Source organism: Daphnia pulex, chromosome 11 (assembly GCF_021134715.1).
Source record: "Daphnia pulex isolate KAP4 chromosome 11, ASM2113471v1".
NCBI classification, from domain to species: Eukaryota; Metazoa; Arthropoda; class Branchiopoda; order Diplostraca; family Daphniidae; genus Daphnia; species Daphnia pulex.
Genome location: NC_060027.1, coordinates 3,765,111 through 3,781,783, shown reverse-complemented (window position 1 = coordinate 3,781,783; position 16,673 = coordinate 3,765,111). Strand labels below are relative to the sequence as shown.

At 36.3% G+C, this 16,673-nt stretch overlaps 1 protein-coding gene and 5 long non-coding RNA genes across 18 annotated transcripts; 3 read left to right on the top strand and 3 right to left on the bottom strand.

Moving 5' to 3' along the window:
* The first annotated feature begins 817 nt into the window (after window positions 1–817).
* LOC124208236 lies at window positions 818–1,563 on the top strand. Its single transcript, XR_006880358.1, has 4 exons — window positions 818–859; window positions 936–1,026; window positions 1,203–1,304; window positions 1,401–1,563. It is a non-coding gene; the product is annotated as an uncharacterized LOC124208236 (long non-coding RNA).
* Window positions 1,564–6,083: 4,520 nt separating this feature from the next.
* Window positions 6,084–6,805, top strand: LOC124208232. Its single transcript, XR_006880357.1, has 2 exons — window positions 6,084–6,141; window positions 6,203–6,805. It is a non-coding gene; the product is annotated as an uncharacterized LOC124208232 (long non-coding RNA).
* Window positions 6,806–6,985: 180 nt separating this feature from the next.
* Window positions 6,986–8,364, bottom strand: LOC124208231. Of its 4 annotated transcripts, XR_006880356.1 has the most exons (7): window positions 8,206–8,364; window positions 7,965–8,143; window positions 7,746–7,886; window positions 7,491–7,662; window positions 7,337–7,422; window positions 7,113–7,275; window positions 6,986–7,036 (listed from the first exon to the last, which is right to left on the bottom strand). It is a non-coding gene; the product is annotated as an uncharacterized LOC124208231 (long non-coding RNA). The 4 variants fall into 4 exon arrangements; XR_006880353.1 differs by having other exon boundaries at window positions 7,337–7,662; window positions 8,206–8,363; XR_006880355.1 differs by having other exon boundaries at window positions 7,337–7,662; window positions 7,965–8,132; window positions 8,206–8,241.
* A 523-nt stretch (window positions 8,365–8,887) lies between these two features.
* Window positions 8,888–9,937, top strand: LOC124208229. The gene is made up of 5 exons (XR_006880352.1): window positions 8,888–9,039; window positions 9,133–9,222; window positions 9,289–9,400; window positions 9,585–9,736; window positions 9,808–9,937. It is a non-coding gene; the product is annotated as an uncharacterized LOC124208229 (long non-coding RNA).
* A 437-nt stretch (window positions 9,938–10,374) lies between these two features.
* LOC124208228 lies at window positions 10,375–13,795 on the bottom strand. Of its 8 annotated transcripts, none has more exons than XR_006880347.1 (10): window positions 13,653–13,795; window positions 13,412–13,529; window positions 12,848–13,016; window positions 12,449–12,617; window positions 11,969–12,050; window positions 11,752–11,900; window positions 11,343–11,486; window positions 11,104–11,171; window positions 10,901–11,028; window positions 10,375–10,735 (listed from the first exon to the last, which is right to left on the bottom strand). It is a non-coding gene; the product is annotated as an uncharacterized LOC124208228 (long non-coding RNA). The 8 variants fall into 8 exon arrangements; XR_006880344.1 differs by having other exon boundaries at window positions 11,347–11,486; XR_006880350.1 differs by having other exon boundaries at window positions 10,901–11,013; window positions 11,347–11,486.
* Window positions 13,796–14,745: 950 nt separating this feature from the next.
* Window positions 14,746–16,459, bottom strand: LOC124208227. Of its 3 annotated transcripts, none has more exons than XM_046605996.1 (7): window positions 16,397–16,459; window positions 16,152–16,296; window positions 15,942–16,061; window positions 15,797–15,880; window positions 15,560–15,701; window positions 15,195–15,503; window positions 14,746–15,124 (listed from the first exon to the last, which is right to left on the bottom strand). In XM_046605996.1, exons 2-7 carry the CDS (start codon window positions 16,281–16,283, stop codon window positions 14,931–14,933), a joined length of 981 nt encoding a protein of 326 aa, XP_046461952.1. In that variant the 5' UTR covers window positions 16,284–16,296; window positions 16,397–16,459; the 3' UTR covers window positions 14,746–14,930. The 3 variants fall into 3 exon arrangements, with proteins under 3 accessions (XP_046461952.1, XP_046461953.1, XP_046461954.1); XM_046605997.1 differs by lacking the exon at window positions 16,397–16,459 and adding an exon at window positions 16,372–16,390; XM_046605998.1 differs by having other exon boundaries at window positions 15,954–16,061; window positions 16,152–16,416.
* Window positions 16,460–16,673: the final 214 nt, after the last annotated feature.

Below are 16,673 nucleotides of genomic sequence, written 5' to 3'. Positions count from 1 at the left end.
ACGTTAAAGTTCTACAATTGGCTCAGTGTTTACAAACAATTTTGAAATTCCCATTTGTGGAATTAAGCTTTCAATAACGTTAATTTTGTGGTCGTGGGCGTGGTGACAGAATTTTAGCTTTCCCCATTCAAATTATTTCCTTAACTGCTTCATATTTTTCAGCAATTTTTTTGTTAAGATGGGTTAAATATGTTTAATGTATATAAAATGAAGTACTTTTCCTTTAAAATTAATACTAATGTAGTTATCATAAATAATTAAATGGTTTGTCATGGGGTTAATTAATATGAAAGTGCTAATAATCATATCCTTTTTATTCTTTCCAGGTTCCTGACTGCATCAAATTGTTATTTTTTAGTTGGAGTGGTGAAGAAGAAAGTACCCCAACCCTTTTCTGTTGGAACAGTAGCTCTAATGTATCAAGACATCTTGGGTGAAAGTAGGTTCTTTTGGGAAATTTTTTGGGAGTAGTTTGTTCTGGAATTCTGGGAAAAGTGGGAATGAAAAGTAGTTTTTTTTTTCTGGAATTCATTGTGGTATTGAATTTCAGTGTTTCCCTGTGAGAGTCTGTCAAGTCTTATTAACAGGAATTCTGAGAACATTTTGACTGTAGAAACCATTATTGGAAAGTGTCAATTTTTAAGTTAAGTGCTCATGTGTATAGTCTACAATATTTTATTTTCCTTTAATTACATTTCACCATGTTTCGTAGGTTTTTCCAAGGTTGGTCTGAGCTGTAGTCGAAGTTCGAAATCTTGGCCAGAATCATAGATTACATGATATGGCCTTGAATGGAGAGATTGCCTTCATTGTCTATCTTGAGCCACGAGAAGTTCAACCGGAGAATTATCCTTATTTGGTAAATGATTTTCGTTAAGACCATTACAGCAAGTGTATTCTGATGTTTCATTATACAAAACTAATTTTGGCAACAGGTAAAGTGGTTTGACGCCAAGAAAGAAAACGATGTGGTCAAAGAAAGTTTCATGAGTTTTCTTGCCGGGAATACGGATGGAAATAAATCGAGTAAGTTAATCGAGTAGTTACGAAAAATTTTATTCAAACATGCAAAGAATACAGTTAATGCTTAAACGATTGAAGAGGAAAGTAAGCAGACCAAAAACATTTTAAATTAGCCTCTTCTTTACCATTGTTTAGAAATGTGTTTTAATTTTGGTTGTTTCTGTTGTCGTCTGCTTAAGGATCATCATGAAAGAGGCTGTCAGCTTTTTCTCGGAGATGCGAAGCCTTTTCTTCTATCAAAAACCCAGAGTGCTCCAGTAATTGGATCCAAGTCTTTGGAGGTACTCTGGTTAACATTCCATGTTTTACTAACCATTCCTCTAAAGTTTCATTAATTCCTACCGGATCTTCTTTTTCTTCCGGTTTTGACAAATCAGATTGTGCTTCCTCTTTCGCATGTCTTACAGCTTGCTGCAATGTTCCCAGAGCTTCAGTCAGTGCTGCAGCTTGTTCAGTGGCAAGAGCTTCAGCTTGTTGTCGGGCAGTAGCTGCAGACTGTGCCACTTCATTTTTCTCATCGGTCAATTTCAATAGCAGTTCCTTTTGAATGTGGTATTCTTCCGTCAAAGTTTTGATATCTTCTTTGCACGAGACTAAAGCGGATTTTTCTTCATCGAAGTTGGATTTTAGCTGAACATATTGCGCTTTCTGGTTCATCAATTCGGTGTTTGCCTGTTCCAAAAGTCGATTCTTGTCTTCCGTTTCCGTTTGAGCAGCTTTAACTGCATCCGTCAATGCAGATTTTTCGAGTTCGATAATGGATTTTTGGTTATTGAAGTGAGCTTTTAAGCTCGTCAACGCGGTTTGCGTTGCATCCAAAAGTTTGCTCTTAACTTCTTTTTCCGTTTTAGCGAGGTTAATCTCATCCACTAAAGCTGATTTTTCTTCATCGAAGTTGGATTTTAGCTGATCATATTGCGCTTTCTGGTTCATCAATTCAGTTTTTGCCTGTTCCAAAAGTCGATTCTTGTCTTCCGTTTCCGTTTGAGCAGCTTTAACTGCATCCGTCAATGCAGATTTTTCGAGTTCGATAGTGGATTTTTGGTTATTGAAGTGAGCTTTTAAGCTCGTCAACTCGGTTTGCGTTGCATCCAAAAGTTTGTTATTTTTTTCTTTTTCCGTTTCAGCGAGGTTAGTCGCATCCACTAAAGCGGATTTTAGCTGATCATATTGCGCTTTCTGGTTCATCAATTCGGTGTTTGCCTGTTCCAAAAGTCGATTCTTGTCTTCCGTTTCCGTTTGAGCAGCTTTAACTGCATCCGTCAATGCAGATTTTTCGAGTTCGATAGTGGATTTTTGATTATTGAAGTGCGCTTTTAAGCTCGTCAACTCGGTTTGCATTTTATCCGCGAGGTTAGTCGCATCCACTAAAGCGGATTTTAGCTGATCATATTGCGCTTTCTGGTTCATCAATTCGGTGTTTGCCTGTTCCAAAAGTCGATTCTTGTCTTCCGTTTCCGTTTGAGCAGCTTTAACTGCATCCGTCAATGCAGATTTTTCGAGTTCGATAGTGGATTTTTGGTTATTGAAGTGAGCTTTTAAGCTCGTCAACTCGGTTTGCGTTGCATCCAAAAGTTTGCTATTTTTTTCTTTTTCCGTTTCAGCGAGGTTAGTCGCATCCACTAAAGCGGATTTTAGCTGATCATATTGCGCTTTCTGGTTCATCAATTCAGTTTTTGCCTGTTCCAAAAGTCGATTCTTGTCTTCCGTTTCCGTTTGAGCAGCTTTAACTGCATCCGTCAATGCAGATTTTTCGAGTTCGATAGTGGATTTTTGATTATTGAAGTGCGCTTTTAAGCTCATTAACTGAGTTTGCGTTGCATCCAAAAGTTTGCTATTTTTTTCTTTTTCCGTTTCAGCGAGGTTAATCTCATCCACTAAAGCTGATTTTTCTTCATCGAAGTTGGATTTTAGCTGATCATATTGCGCTTTCTGGTTCATCAATTCAGTTTTTGCCTGTTCCAAAAGTCGATTCTTGTCTTCCGTTTCCGTTTGAGCAGCTTTAACTGCATCCGTCAATGCAGATTTTTCGAGTTCGATAGTGGATTTTTGGTTATTGAAGTGAGCTTTTAAGCTCGTCAACTCGGTTTGCGTTGCATCCAAAAGTTTGCTATTTTTTTCTTTTTCCGTTTCAGCGAGGTTAATCTCTTCCACTAAAGCTGATTTTTCTTCATCGAAGTTGGATTTTAGCTGATCATATTGCGCTTTCTGGTTCATCAATTCAGTTTTTGCCTGTTCCAAAAGTCGATTCTTGTCTTCCGTTTCCGTTTGAGCAGCTTTGACTGCATCCGTCAATGCAGATTTTTCGAGTTCGATAGTGGATTTTTGATTATTGAAGTGCGCTTTAAATCTCGTGAACTCGGTTTGCATTTCATCCAAAAGTTTGCTCTTTACTTCTTTTTCCGTTTTAGCGAGGTTAATCTCATCCACTAAAGCTGATTTTTCTTCATCGAAGTTGGATTTTAGCTGATCATATTGCGCTTTCTGGTTCATCAATTCGGTGTTTGCCTGTTCCAAAAGTCGATTCTTGTCTTCCGTTTCCGTTTGAGCAGCTTTAACTGCATCCGTCAATGCAGATTTTTCGAGTTCGATAGTGGATTTTTGGTTATTGAAGTGAGCTTTTAAGCTCGTCAACTCGGTTTGCGTTGCATCCAAAAGTTTGCTATTTTTTTCTTTTTCCGTTTCAGCGAGGTTAATCTCATACACTAAAGCTGATTTTTCTTCATCGAAGTTGGATTTTAGCTGATCATATTGCGCTTTCTGGTTCATCAATTCGGTGTTTGCCTGTTCCAAAAGTCGATTCTTGTCTTCCGTTTCCGTTTGAGCAGCTTTAACTGCATCCGTCAATGCAGATTTTTCGAGTTCGATAGTGGATTTTTGGTTATTGAAGTGAGCTTTTAAGCTCGTCAACTCGGTTTGCGTTGCATCCAAAAGTTTGCTATTTTTTTCTTTTTCCGTTTCAGCGAGGTTAATCTCATCCACTAAAGCTGATTTTTCTTCATCGAAGTTGGATTTTAGCTGATCATATTGCGCTTTCTGGTTCATCAATTCAGTTTTTGCCTGTTCCAAAAGTCGATTCTTGTCTTCCGTTTCCGTTTGAGCAGCTTTAACTGCATCCGTCAATGCAGATTTTTCGAGTTCGATAGTGGACTTTTGGTTATTGAAGTGAGCTTTTAAGCTCGTCAACTCGGTTTGCGTTGCATCCAAAAGTTTGCTATTTTTTTCTTTTTCCGTTTCAGCGAGGTTAATCTCATCCACTAAAGCTGATTTTTCTTCATCGAAGTTGGATTTTAGCTGATCATATTGCGCTTTCTGGTTCATCAATTCAGTTTTTGCCTGTTCCAAAAGTCGATTCTTGTCTTCCGTTTCCGTTTGAGCAGCTTTAACTGCATCCGTCAATGCAGATTTTTCGAGTTCGATAGTGGACTTTTGGTTATTGAAGTGAGCTTTTAAGCTCGTCAACTCGGTTTGCGTTGCATCCAAAAGTTTGCTATTTTTTTCTTTTTCCGTTTCAGCGAGGTTAGTCGCATCCACTAAAGCGGATTTTAGCTGATCATATTGCGCTTTCTGGTTCATCAATTCGGTGTTTGCCTGTTCCAAAAGTCGATTCTTGTCTTCCGTTTCCGTTTGAGCAGCTTTAACTGCATCCGTCAATGCAGATTTTTCGAGTTCGATAGTGGATTTTTGGTTATTGAAGTGCGCTTTTAAGCTCGTCAACTCGGTTTGCATTTTATCCGCGAGGTTAGTCGCATCCACTAAAGCGGATTTTAGCTGATCATATTGCGCTTTCTGGTTCATCAATTCGGTGTTTGCCTGTTCCAAAAGTCGATTCTTGTCTTCCGTTTCCGTTTGAGCAGCTTTAACTGCATCCGTCAATGCAGACTTTTCGAGTTCAATAGTGGATTTTTGATTGTTCAAGTGCGCTTTCAAGTTCGTCGACTCGGTTTGCGTTTCATCCAAAAGTTTGCTTTGTTTTTCTTTTTCCGTTTTAGCGAGGTTAGTCGCATCCACTAAAGCGGATTTGTCTTTGTCGAGGATAGAGTTTTGTAGATCTGTGTTCGCTTTTAGTTCCGTCAGTTTTGTGTTAGTTTGCTGTAAAACTAAAAGTCGAATCTTTTCCTCGTTTTCTGTTTTAGCGTTTTCGATTTTGGTTTCTTTTGGTGTGACATGTTTGGTAGTTTTGTCAGTTAAAAACACACTTTGAAATAAATCGATAATCAACGCCCATCCGTAAAGTAAAAATATGCCAACAGTGAACACAGCGAGTGAAGTAAACATTTTGTTGCTGAAGTTTTGGGTTTTAGTTGATTTGTTCAACAGTACCTTATGTGGTGTTTTCGTGGGTTCTTTATAGATTCTGCTCTGTCATCTTTGATTAGCATGTATGCAGTTTACCGCGTTTTTGCGTATATTTATATTTATAGATTTCCAATTTCGAAATTATTTGCATATTTCAATTCAGAAAAATTTTTCACTCATTATTCAAACAAGAAATTCACAAAATTAATTAATTTTTGTTGTCTATTTCCGATTTCTGCGAATTTAATGTCCGTTTGCTTCCGGTGTAATTCTAGCACAAAAAATAGTTGTGAATTTTGACACTAGATGGCTGTCAAATTGTTCCGTCTAGTCTTCTGTCATGAAGTACAGACAAGTACAGACAGACACAGACAGACACAGACACACAAGTTGTGAATCTGAATCATTTGTTTGTTAATTTACTTGTTACATAGTTAATATCGTATTTTTACTTGGCATTTCCCATCCTCTTATGTAGCATGAAACTGCTGTACATTTTGCTTGGTCGTGCTCCTGTTGGGTGTTGTATCGTTGATGGCTGGGTCGACCGCTGGTGTAGCAATGTCTCCTTGGTATGGCGGAAGCCAAACCGCAACGCCGCCGCCTTCCTACACAACTTACGCAACGACCAGTTCCTGCACCGATGCCTTCAAGTACTACACCACTTAAGCACCGGAGTTTTATACCACAACTTACGCTGCCCCAAGCCACTACACTGACGCCCGAAGTATTACTCTGCCCTGAGTTACTACACCATCTAGGTGACGGAGTACTACATGACTACGTATACTGCCCATCCTACTACACCGAGGCTTCTAAGTATTACTCTGTTCTCAGCTACTTATTGCACCGATTTTCCTAAATACTACTCTGTTCCCAGCTGCTACACCGAGGCTCTTGCTGATTATTCCACCAAGACGGTTGAGTACTACACCGAAGCGGCAAAGTACTTCTCTGCCCCGATCTACACAATCACAACTGAGGCGGCCGTATTACGCAGTCCCGACTTGCAAAAGCTGCTCTTTCGTGCTACGTTGAACAGCAATACTACACTGATGCTCGAGTCTACTGTACCACGACCTACGCTACACCTAGCTACAACACCCCCAAGTACTACACCGAAGAAGCCGCCTATTAACACAACTACGTGCGCTGCCTAGTTTGCTGCATCGACGAATTTAAGTATTACCCTGCTCCAAACTACTACCAAATTGAGGTTCATATTTATTGCAATTTTCACGACTAATGTCACCACTGCTTACGCTGCTCTGACCTATACACCGAAGTTCTGAAGATTTTCTATGGATGTGTTGAAAGATTGCTAAAATATGAGTTTGATTGATAAATCATAAGTGCATGTTTCTATTTTCTCCTTCAGTATCTTTCCTCCTGCTGATAATTGTATGATGTGAGACAATATTTCTGAGTGCTATGTAAACTTACAAATAATTGATCTTGCAAAGTACATCAATAAAAATTCAAACTCATGTTTTAAGTTTCAATAATTTTTAAACTCTTTCCTTTTTACAAATTCTTTTCTATCATTAAAATTCAAAATGCAACAACCAATATTTCTCTAAAAATTCAAAGTCCACACACCTATTATTTCTGCTAAGTCCAGGCTTTTGTTTTTGAAAAAAAAAATTCGGCTTTCACTAGCTGGCACGAAATGAATCAAATGAGCATGAACACCAGATTACTCCAGCAGTTTTCCCTATGACACAAATACAGAGTTTTTATGTTAGCTTTTCAGACTTTTTAACTCTTTCAACATAAAAATCTATTTTAACCTGGGCAGAATCCAGTTGTGAGTGAGGTGTGTCGCAGCGGAAGTACATGTATAGTCGCATCAGAGCCCTCCTCATCCTCCTAATTATCCCAGTGTGCCCACCGGTGAGCGTTGGTTAGTGCTGTCAGTTTCCGAACAACTATAACGGTGGTGAGAATCTCGCCCTGAAAGGCGAGAATATTGAGACATAAATTTCAAACAATATAAAGCAACAGCAAGCAATACCTCAAATCTATCAATGTTAATTTGTCCTAAATTAGAACTAAGTAGTCACCACAATCTTTTGAGTGGTAGCATTATTTTGATCTTATCTGCAAAAGAGAAGAGAAAGCAGCAAAGAATTGGATCTGGGGAAGGCATCAATATCTTGAAGATTTACCACGATTTGACAGGGGTAGTTAACCCGAAATATTATCATAAACATTAAATGACAGTAGAAACTATTTTGCTTTGGATGACACAGCTTGCATTATTGGATTGGATACCTTTGTTTTCTATTGTCACAACTCACAAGCACCTAGGTCACACAAAAACTTCAGCTGAAATTTAAGCTGAAACATTAAGTCAGAAAGCAACAAGAACCATTAGCTATATGTTTTGTTATCTATTAATTAAAAACAGTCCAATAACTTACCTAAAAATCCTAATCTTAATTTGTTTAGATTTTAGTAAGTAACTCGTGATGTGTTTTATTTGGTGTAACTTAGGACCAGACGAAGCCAGACAAGCTGTTGCATTCCAATGCTGCTCTCCAATTATAAATGGCCATCAAAACCTACAGAAAAAAAGAAAGATTTATTGCAGGTAAGGTAAAGTGCAGAATTACAGGAATGTACAGGGTGAATATGATTACAGAATAAAGGGTGATACAGGTGAAATGTTGCCCATGCTGAAACGTCTGGAATCACTTGCAGACAACATGAACATATTGAGTGCCTTTTCCTCAGTGTAGACTGTATAGAAGTTGAAGTGGCGTTCAATATCTCCTTATTGGGGATTTCGTCTTTTGTGATGTGTGATGCTACGTAGTGACTTTTTGATGAAATTTTGCATGGAGAATATTACGTGAGTAGCCTATCAAAGTTATTTGTTACCTTTGTTTGCCAGTTCTTTGGCGAATGTCAACGAGCTAGATCGGACATTGTTTTCATGTTACTGTTGAACGTTTCTTCTTTCTGACGCTAGACAGCATAGCTTTTGATAATTTTCCATTCAGTTTAAATACGCTTACTTTGCACATCTCTGAAGAACTTTCTCATTGCTACTTAAAAAAATTTTGGGTGATTACTGTCAGTTTCTGTTTCAGCAACAAAGCTCACTTGTTAGATTTTTAATAATGTGGTTTTTTTTTCTACTTCCGGTTTTCTCATTTCAGTTAGTAGTTCAGTAAATATTCATTCGAAGCAAAAAATAACCAAATATTCGTGATCCTCGTCAAATTTGTGGTAAAGTTCATGTTTTGTTTTGTAAGTTTTCGTACTTCCGGCTTTGAGAATTTTCCTGAACTATAGTTCAGGAAAATTCTCGATTTTGACCAAATTCTGGATTTCGTTTAAAATACATCTAATCGACCCCAAATTTCACGTAGATCACGAATAGTTGGTTTATTTGGTCGGCAGCTCAATGGTTGAGGCGCTATCGCTTACTTCCGGTATACTTCCGGAAAATTTGCATAAAACTAGCAAGTGAGCTTTATTCTCTGTACAATTCTAAAGACTCCATGCCAACTTATGCAAACAGAAATGGCCTTTTTGATTATTTTTGTGACTTTTTTTTACTATCTAAGGTCGGTCCTTTAGATAGTGAGTTTTGGACGTGTCAAATAGATGGCGTGAAAGAATATTGTGTTGATATTGCTTATGGCGGCGGCTCGTTGTCAACAGTTCAGCTACAGCTATTTTCTTCGGCAATTACAAAGGAATTCTTATGTAAATTGGATAGATTTCGTGTGCAATTTGTTGGAAATGTGTTGTTTTCCGTTTACGTGTCTAATTAGTTAAATATTTCTCATTAATTTCCAGGAAAAAATGTGTAAGGGGCATGCAGCCTAGTGTCAACTATTGTGTTATAAATCCTAGTATTCTACTGAATATTTCATCCAAATGACAGAGGTAACAACCAACACTAGCTTTAGTACAGTATTGCTGAGACATATATTGTTCTCATCTTTTATTAAGATTCATCATAATTATCGGCTGATTTTATTGCACTTGCAAGATCACCTAGAATGGACCAATCTCTCATTCCATCTTCTAGAGAACCTTGGATAACTGATTGGTGGTTTTGTGTGTAAGTTTATTTTTCATGTCACTGAACTTTCTTTGTTGCAGTCTAATGTTTATTAAAAATATTGTTCTGCACTAACGTCTATCTAATGTTTAAGTTTAATTATTTTTTTAGATCATAGACATCAAGCACATTGATGACACAAATTATAAACAAGGTGACTTAATTTTTTATATTTTATTTACAGGTTTCTAATTTAACAGATTTATGAGAAGTCATGTCCTTTGAAGAAAAGGGACAATGACTATACAGTCAACAAGGTCCTTTGTTTGGTAACCCGCTGGCTGCCACCCTTGAACATCCCTTTTTACTTCCTTAAACAGGCCCTCTTGATTTGAGGTATTGCTTTCTTTCACTTAAATCTAATTTAAAATTATTGTCATCCTAATAAATGTTCATTCTGCCTACAGGGTAACCCCTTCGCTAATTATCATGGAATTCATCCATTGGTGAAAACTGATAAGAGAAAGCTGTAATTCAAGGCTGATAGTTGTTAGATGTCTTAGCCGGAAGCCTACTCGTATTCTCGTAACAACTGTTCCTCTCCCTGTCTTTATTGACTGTATGTGCGAGTTTCAAAAGCAGTTTATCACCCAAATGAGACAAAAGGAGTTTGTTTTTGGGTATAAATTGCTTTAAAATTTGCACAGAACAACATTTGTCTTGTACCGGACGCTTTGTTTATTAAATTTAAATCATTTTGGCTAAAAATTGTATGAATTGATTCAATTAACTTGATTAATTCAATTAAGTTTAATTACATTAACTTAATTGATTTAAGTTAAATGTTATTTGATAAATGTTATTTAATTTGATTTAATTATTTTTTTTGTTTTTAAATATTGGAATATTTATTTTTTTTATTTCATTAAGTTGGTAAATAATTTGGCTTCATAAAATTGGTTGTGTTTTTATTTATTATAACATTTCACATATTATAATCATATACATTATAACCATTCACTAGCTAAGTATAAATTTCCAACGCACATCGAAATATTGCAAGTTAACTTTGAAACACAATTATTTGATATACAAGGGTGAGGATAATATCAGGAAACATAACTGCTGTTTAAACAAACATCAGATTGCAACATACCACAGTGGGTAACGAAATAGCTTAAGGTTCCTACAATCGCATAGTACATGGATATAATATTTTTATCAACCCGAATTGCAATGCCACAGTAACTTGATAACACTAACAGCAGCTATTTCAGGATGACACCAGCATCATAACTTCAGGTTCAGCTACTTCGAAGACTCCAGCAAAATTCAGGAAAGCAACAGCTTGAACAGGAGTTGGACTGCAAAACCGCTGCGCATTTACGTCGAGACCTATGAGAAAAAATAGGGATATTATACTAGATAACAGAAAAACCATAAATTTTCTTTTAACTTCTTCTTAGTAAAATAGAAAAGGGCCTGCTTATAAGGCAAGGTACCATCTTTTTAACTCAATGAAATTTCCCATGTTACAACCCAATATCACAATCAAATTACCATTTCAAGATGTCTTCATTGATGTTAAAATTCGGAATAACGCCAGCATTATTGTTTGACTGCTTCCAAAGCTACAGCTCAACTCGACTTAGACTCCCTTTCACCAGCAGTAGCTGCAACAATACCACCTACATGACAGGAATGAAGTTTAGACTTTGCCATTTTCTCAGATTATTCAAAAGATAAGAGAAATTATTTCTTACCTTGACATGAACTGCATACCAAAGATCAACAACATAATTAGCTCATACATCTGACTGACAATGGAAACCTATAGGGCAAAAGAACATCAATGAACCGAACAACACTTTGAAATGTGAAAAAAAATTCCAATGAAAACATTTACAAAGCAAACAAAAAATTTCAAGTTTAACTTCAGCCAACAAATATAAAATGAATGATTCAAACACTTAGTAGTTATGGCAATGAAAATGATTCAAACCAACACCACAGACAGCATGCAGCACTTCCCCACACCAGCACATGGTCGTCATGAAACAGCTCACCACACCATTCACTAGCTCACTGCAACAAGTCCATGTGGACATTCAACCATGAAAAAACTCACCTCACCAAGCCACTATTCCTACATAAAAAACAATAAAAATACTATTCAAGAACAAGGTACTATGTAACAAAATTCAATTATCTACATCATTCCTATTACTTAACAACCCAAACAGAACAAAAAAAAAAAAACTACTGGGATGAGACTGACAAGGACAAAAATGTATCACAGGCATGACAGATTGACAAATGTATTCTATCACTGTTCTATCCTTCAGCATTTAAACAAGGCATCTGTTTCATTTCTACATTCAGAAACCCTAATGAACTAAAAACTAAATTACCTTTGAGATATTTGTGAAGAAGAATGTTGAAGTTGACCGCATCCATCAAGAACAATGTAACTGACAGTGTCCAGCGTCAGTGGCATACGATTGGCATGTTGCCAACATAGGGCTCTTTGTCCCTGGAAAAAACTCTGCCAACATGACTACTGCAAAAAGAAACAATTATCAATTAAATATAATTCAATTCCCATTGCATGCAAGTCTGTAGAAGCACCTTGACACATCTCTCCTGGAGAATCACCGCACACCAAACAGCCACAACAAAACTGTTCAAACATCAAGCTGACCATGGAAACCTAAATTTTCAAAGTAGAACAAAAAATGATGGTTTCTTACAATTGTAATAAAAATGGTTCAAATACTCGACAGTAAAGGCAATTCTACACTCGAGATTTCCATGATTTAACTAGAGAAATATAAAAATGGCCTAAGATCATCACATCATGGCAATTTCATTTAAGCTTATCAAGAATGAAATGAATTTTAATTTCTGTTTTACCAAAAAAGGGACAAATCTCGACCATCGGATTAAGATCTATTCATAAAACCCGTCTTACTCAAAAGCAGGATGTAGTGTTGCATGTCATTTGAATCAAGAACTTTTAAAGTCATTTAATTCTAAACCAAACACAAGCATAGGTAGCACACACAAGTGGAAAAAATTAGAGCAAAATGCTAACACTTGATTACTTACATTATTGCTATTTCTGATTTCCTATTTCCATTACAATGTTGTTCAAGTCTTCAGATTTCAAAGTTAATCAACATTTTTGCTTTTACTATTCTTAAGTACTTCTGTGATGAAACATGCAACATGAACCAAGAGACGACATTTTGGGGGAAGTGTACAGTAGACCTCATGACTGTAGAAATTATACCATTAGATTAAAGAAGAATAACCATTAAAGAACAATTAGAAACTTAACAATTAGATTAAGAACTATTAGAAATTAACCATGCGAGTACAAGTTAATAGCCATGATCCCCATAAGTTTACCACACAAAATATTTAAATTTAATAACCTTCAGAAAAAAAGGCAGTAGGCCTAATTATTACCATTTTCAGACTTAAAATGTAAAGAGAGAAAGTTACCTTTAATGGCCAAGGTGAACCTTCTCGGACAGCGTCTCCATAGAAAAAGACGATGATGTGAGGATTCTCAGCAGTTGATCATCCATCTCAGGGCATCTCTCGACTGAATGACTCCAAAACCACTGCACACCAAACAACACTATTAACAGCTCAAACTGAACAAGAAACCCTACAAAACAAAAGAAATTGATAAAACAATGATAATTTCCAATATTAAAAGAAAAACAAAGGAATGTTCTACTTGATAAAAAAATTTTCATCTCTTCACAAGCTGACTTTTGTTTCACAACAGAACATACTTGTCAAATCTATATTAAGAGTTAAATGTACAACCCAAGTTAATTCTTAACAAAAAGCAAGAAATGTAGCACACATATGTAGACTTGAATTTAAGCAAAATTCTAACCCTGTCTGTTGTGATTCATTACATAACAAAAAACTTTTCACAAAGCTGTCTTAAATGGAAGCCCGAAATAACATGTCACTTGTCTTCAACATCAAGAACAAAATGCTAATAATGCTACTTGATTGCCTTTTCAATTTAGCTTGCTAGTAATTAATTACCTTTTCAAATTTCCTCTTTTCATCTCGATTTTCTTGCAAAATAGTGGAGGTCCTCTTCAACGACAAGTCAGCAATCACGTGCACGTACTGCAATGAAGAAGCTCAGACTTCACCCAGGCTGTTAATAGAACAATAAAAACTCAGTTAAGAAACAAAGTCTTAAACATGTAACTGGTAAATTAACCAGACGGCACACACAGAATTTAAATTCAACAACCTTTAAGAATAAGACAGGAATTACCATTGACGATAAACGTCAGACAAGAAATTGTCCCGCCATGAGCCAATCGCTGAGGTAACTTTCTCGGACAACGTCTCGATGGAATAGAGATCACGTGGAATGCGTCTGCTGATCTCGCCTACCCCTACTTCCGTCTCAAATTACCAACACACTAGGGCTGAATAGTTAAATCCCTAAACAGACTGAAATATTTAGCCACCTAGTGACAGCTCTTAGCATCCACGGACGAGTAGGATGAAAAATAAAATAATATTCGTAATTCGTCATCTTCGTGAAATAGATTTAGTAGATAAAATAGATAAAAAAGGAATTATCGAAAAATTAAAAAGTGACCTTTGTTGGTGGAAAAGTTATCATCAGTCATAACCAAAAAGTTACCACACAGGCACACAACAACTGCCGATACATTTTTACAGGGATGTGCCAGGTAGCTGAAACTGACTAATTTGACAGCTGAAAAATGATCAAAGGAGAATTAGTTTAAATTAACAGAATTATATTACAGCATTGCAGTATTGCTAAAACATATATCGTTCTCATCTAAACTTACTAAAACTTAACTTTAGTCTATAAAAGAGTCTAACACCTCGTCACCTCCACTCGACAAGCACGCCAACAGTGCAAATACCCAAACAATTAACAATAGAGGTGGTCCCCAATGACAGTGTTAAATTTCCCGGTCGTCCGCTCATTTTACTAAAAGGTTGTAGTGGTAGTGGACTGTCCGTATTTCGCAACAGCCTAGATGGCGCTTACTCACTACAACCTCCCTATTCAGCTCCATACAAACCGCTAGTAAAAAAATAGCTTCCCGTCGAATCCCCTTATTGGAAATTTAACACTGTCATCATTGGGAACCACCTCTCCATACCCTTGCATTAACTCTTTGTTACGAGTACCATCGATCTAATAAAGCTTGAAACCTCTTTTCTCTCTTCTCTTTTCCCATTGCGCTTCAAAGCCTTCAATCTGACGTCGCGCTATTTTTACTAGAAACAAAACCTGATCTCGATAAAATTAATGATACATTTTTTCTGACTCATTTTACACATTTTTTTTTCTTCCAATGATTTTATTTTAATTCGTCCGAACGGTAAATTAAAATTTTTTATTCCATCACTTTGCAAGTATCAAGCTCATAAATTATTATTAGTTTTTCATCACTGAAGTGATTTAATAAAAAGAAGTCGACTACAAGCAGTCTTCATAAATAAAATGTAGCAATTAATCAATTACTGCTGGAGGGCTCCACTGATTTTGTGCAAAATTGTCCGTTGACTATATGTCCGTTTCCATAGACGACCTGCTGTAGCTTGGGCTTACACTACTGCTGTTGGCCAGAACTTTGCGCCTGTGAGTATTAGCAGCATTTTTCTTAGAACTATTGCTGGTGCTCCGCACGGTTACCGGACTGATCTCTGATTCTGTATACACGAACACCTTAGGGTCTCCTAAAGGTAAGTTAGACTGACCTAGAAATCCATTGAATTTTTAAATGAATGGCAACTTATTGCTTTTTTATTTAATGAATCTGAGTTATACTTTTAATTGATTCAGGTCGATTTGTCGACGGTTCTCCTTGACAAAATATGCAAGTGTTTCTCGTCTTTTCTCGTTCCCCGATGAAGTTAGGATACGTTTGTGTTCCATGGTCTACATATTGCAACCCATTATCCATGAATGACATGGAGTGAGATGAATGGAGACCATTATTACAATTTAACTGTAAGCTGGATCCATTGATTGATTGATCGTAAAGCTCTAATTGTCTTTCATTCAGCACTTTAGCCATAGTCTCGACAGGCACAGTAGTATTTGTGTTAATATCCCCACCATCATCGTCGTTATCATCTTACAAAAAATTACTTATTAGATCAATTTACTTTATTTAGCTTACTTTGACATACCAGGTATTGAGTATATCACAGTTGTTGAAGGGAAAGCAGAAATTGGGACCCGAATAACTTTTCCTTTCTTCTCTGGTTTATATCTTGGGAGAAACTCTTGTTGCATATGGAACTTTGCTTTATCTTGAAACTCTTGTGGAAGCTATAATAGTAATACATGGATAGATTAGTGATTTTTGTAACTTTAAGATTTAAAGTTGCAAATGAAAAGAATCTGACTCTTTTCTTTTCACATACATTTTCAAGTTTGCATTCAGAAAAGCTTGATGGCTTGCAATGGAGCAATTGGATGGCAACAGAGATGTCTAGTTTAAACCTTTCCTATATAATTAAATAATGGTAAGATTTGTAAAATAATGAAAAAGTGACTAATCAAACTTACATTTTCAGTTACCAATTTTTTATTAATTCTCTGGAATTCTTCTAATTGGTGGTTGAGTGATGAAATAGTATGGACCATTGAGAACTTTTCTGTTTCGTATTTATTGATATTTTGAAGAAGCTTCAAATTGAATATAAAGAAAAAAGCAAATTAGTGTTTTGCTGCTACAGTTGTTTGATATATGAAATTTGTACAAACAAGTTTAAATACCTTTTCTTCTAAATTTTGGTTAACAATCAGTAATTTCCGGTGGCCTTCTTTCAATCGTTCATACTTGTTCTTAAGGTCATAGAGCTCACGACTAATATCAATGATATCGATGACAGTTTCCGTTTCCTCCATGTATATTAACCAACTATGTCAATCAGGTAAAGTAAATTTATAAGAGATTAACAATGAAGAGATTCTACCGCAATGACTTAAATTGTACAAAACAAAAAAGCTGGACCACACACAAAGCAGTAGAAAAACGTCAGCACACCGAATATCCACGTCAAAACAAACTGTCAATAATAGAATTGGTCAGCGACAGCGCTGCCAGCTTTTCGATAAAAGGATTTTGTGATCCGTCCTTTTCGGTTTTTCCAGAGTTTTCCGATTTTCCGCAGAGAGTGGTGAAGCTAATTTCTAAGCAAGTGAATCTGTGACCCATCGGAAACTTTCAAGATTCACTATCTATCTTATACAGCTCATTTTGCCGTAAAAGGAATCAATGTAGCAGTTATATCAAAT